The sequence below is a fragment of the Cibotium barometz genome, chromosome 17 (genome assembly GCF_041138505.1).
Source record: "Cibotium barometz isolate CiBa-2024 chromosome 17, ASM4113850v1, whole genome shotgun sequence".
NCBI lineage: Eukaryota > Viridiplantae > Streptophyta > Polypodiopsida > Cyatheales > Cibotiaceae > Cibotium > Cibotium barometz.
In genome coordinates, this window is record NC_141062.1 from 20,610,449 (window position 1) to 20,613,983 (window position 3,535).

The 3,535-nt window shown below is 44.6% G+C and overlaps 1 protein-coding gene across 1 annotated transcript; it reads right to left on the minus strand.

The window, feature by feature from the left end:
- Positions 1-1,865: 1,865 nt before the first annotated feature.
- LOC147629761 (microbial Terpene synthase-like protein 13) lies at positions 1,866-2,975 on the minus strand. The gene has a single exon (XM_086810976.1). The coding sequence runs from the start codon at positions 2,973-2,975 to the stop codon at positions 1,866-1,868; it is 1,110 nt and encodes a 369-aa protein (XP_086667102.1).
- Positions 2,976-3,535: the final 560 nt, after the last annotated feature.

Here is a 3,535-nt window from a genome sequence, read left to right on the forward strand (position 1 = left end):
TAATAAGCTACTGTTAGGACTGTTGCATGGTGAATAGCTGATAGAATTAGGTAGAGCAGGTGAGGGTATGCCTTGGGGGGGTTCACCTCTAGGAAATTTTGTGTATCACGTGCATTTAATGGGGTATTTAAAAAACCCCTTACACTTACATACTTTTATCAATAAAATGACTTTTTTTTCTTCATAAACTTTCAAAATTGGTTTAAAAAACCCCTCCTATAAATATAATTCTATAACTTTTTTGAATTAATATAGCCCTTCTGATGAACTTACGCGCTACATTTACATATTTTTAGATGAACCCCCCAAGGGGTATGCATGGAGATAGAGCATCAGCGAGTTTTCTTTTGGATTGAGAGAGCAATGTAGAGAGGATTGTGGAAGCTTTTGTGTGTTGAAGAAGAGATTGCTGAGAGAGCTAGTGTTTGGTTGTGAAGTTTATTGTGAAGCTGGTTAGCTATCTGTGGGCTTGTTCTGTGTAGAAGGTGCTGGGAGATTGTTGAGAAGACTTAGATGTGTCCAAAGCAAGGGGATTGCAGGAGTGGTTGAGGGTTCTGTGTGGGAGATTGTATCCCAAAACCTCACAGTGCATCATTGTTGGAACTTGGACCAGATTAAGGATTGTTCGCAAGCATTTCCCAGTTGTATTTGCCAATTGAAGCCTGCAAGCTATGGCTACAGATTATATAGTTATTGTTGATCTTGTTGGAGGTTGAGAATGTATAGTTGGTTTCTTTGGTGGTCATTTGTGTGAGAGCTCTTTTGGTCTGTTGTTGTTTTTTTCATTTATGTGCTCAACTCCTAGTCTCAAGGTTTGTTGCGTGTTGCATAGTCTTCTGAAAATACACAAAGAACCAAGTTGTGTGGAGTTAAAGAGTTCTTCTATGGTTTTGGTTCAATTCTATGTTGTCTGGATGGAGATCTTTTGAAGGCAAGGCTATAAGTGAAGAATTGACTCTAGTTGAGTTTGTGTTGTGTTAGTTACCCTTTGTAATGGTAGGATCCACCACACCCCGAGTGGGTCACTCTATAAAACCTACATAATCGCGTTTGAGCCAACATGTATTTCCACTACCCTTATTTGTTCATTTTTACATTTTTTATACACCTCTTACATGTATACATGTCGTGATATTTTATTTCTCGCCTTCCTATGTAGGTCTACGTATACATGTATGATTTACATTAAACTACTATTTTGTTAATCCCCTCCTACATGCCAATATGCAATGTAAGTCAACCTAATAAAAAAATACCATGTGCTATGTTACATGTACTTTGAATTACCCCCTAGGCACCACACCGCCCTTTAAAAATTTGAATAGCTAACCCTCTAGAAGTGAAAAAGAAAACTCAAAAGAAAGCCCATCCTAGCAAGGGGACTTTTCCCTACCCATGGATGCTCTTCAGAGCAACAGAACACTTCTCCTTAGTACAAGCTCTCTCTACCCAACTAACCTCCTCCTGGCTAACTATAGAAGGAACAAATCCAAGCAACCTATCTTCATTAATCCATCTCTCATTACATACATCCTCTCACGACGACGGCCAATGGTAGAACCAAAGAAAGAAATTCAGCAGATACCTAGCCATTTGATCAAGGTTTGTGAGCAAAACAACAAAGATCCAAAAAAGAGGAAATAGCATCCTTATATATCTTAATTTTAAGTGAGGAGAAGAAAACTTTAGGGTCAACAACAAAAATGCATTTTGGATAAAATCCTTGCTTTATTAGCTTTAGCGAGTGCAGCTTTAGTTAAAACATGCCTTGCATTAGCCCACCCATTGCTAAAATTGATAAGGGGACGTCTCATTATTAATCAGAGCAGCTTACTGCAAAGCCAAATAGATCTGAGAAGAATCATTCAGTTGAATAGGCAACTTCTTTTTCTTAAGATGGAGGAGAGGCCACCTGCTCTGCAGCACAGCGGAAGCACGACGCCTTGTGGGGAGCAGGTGTGCGAGTAGCGGGCTGTCTGGTAAGACCATTTCACGTTGCCTGCCATTAATAGTCCCAGCCCCCGCAGGTAGGCTTCCACTCCAGGCTTCTCTACGAGGCTTGACTTCTGGGCCTCGGCCATCAGCTGCGCACTCAGCTTGTCCACCTCCTCCACCATGTGCACAGCCTCCCACACCGCGTCCGCAAAAGTGAACCCTGGCGCGGCCTCGCGTGCCCGGAAGATCACAGATGGCAGGTTGAAGTAGTCCCCATGGCTCACCTCAGCTTCAAAAGAGAACAGATCATTGTACAGCGCTACATGATCCACCACTGCGTCGTGCAGCTGCAGCAGCAGCTCGCTTTCTAGCGTCTCCTCGTCCAGCTCGATGTGGAGGCCGTATTCCAGCAGGATGAGGCATGACGGAACTAACGAAGCGGGCCGGCGTATCACTTTGACGTACTCGTCGACACCTGGAACGCGCCCAGTGCTCCGGAATCGAGCTTGGATCATGTTGGCATCAACGTAGCGTCTGGTGGCCTGCAGGAAGCGAGACTGCATTTTGAGAGGCATGTCTCTGGAGATGTCCTTCCAGATGTCATGCAGGGCAGCAAGCCCTTTTTGGATATTGCGGGTTTCCGAGACTGCTTCTACGGTGCTGTCCGCAGCAGCTGAGAGGTGAAGATCGAGGGTTTGGCCAGCAAAGCATGCGAGGATGAGGTTGCGGCGTGGTTGCCAGACATGATCAGTGGCACAGCCACGAATAGAGAGATTGTCATCATCGGTGTCAGTGAGGAAGAACCAGCTCACCAACTTGGTGATCGGAACTAACCGCTGCGCTGCGCATTGGGCATAGCTGACGCTGCAGAAGAAAGGAAGCAAGCAGTCACGAAGGAACTGGGCAGCTTCAGGGGAAGCGGGCGCCGCAGTGGCCAGGATCCAGGGGTCGCACTCCGCTTTGATGATCTCGTACTCGGGATGCAGCATGGGCTGGAAAGAGCAGGCAGGGACCCAGTCGTATGTTTCGCTAGGCTCCATAGAGAATGAATGCTATGAAGTGGAACTTGAACTGGTGATATTTTGAGAGGCTACAGAAGATGATGATGATGTGTAGAGAGGCGAGTAAATTATGTGTGTGAGAAGGCTACCGATGATGCCCTTCTTTTTAATAAGCGGTCGGGTCGATCACCATCAATAATTAGGTCGGCTCACGACTCCTTTTTCACATCATCGTGTCTCTTCTCTCTCGAAAGTCTGGTGTTTTAAAGGAATTTTCGAAGAAAATTCACTGACTCCCATTCTAATTAGGTGGGCTCACGACGACTCCTTTTCCACATCATCGTGTCTCTTCTCTCGAAAGTCTATGTTTTTTAGAATTTTCGAAGAAAATTCACTGACAACGTTTTTTTTCTTTTCTTTTTTCCAAGGAAACTTCTAAACACAGAGTGCTGAGAAGCCTGAGATTCTTACTTGCATCATATGGCCACCCCGTGCGAATTACATTGTGCTGAATTGTTGTTAACACTCTGGTTTCCAAGGAATGGGTTGTCTTCTTGGACAACATGATTTGGATTTCTCTTTTGTGCCATGTAAGCTCA

What these genes read in the sequence shown, in the direction of transcription:
- LOC147629761 (XM_086810976.1), bottom strand. Translation starts at nt 2,975, where the DNA reads ATGGAGCCTAGCGAAACATACGACTGGGTCCCTGCCTGCTCTTTCCAG.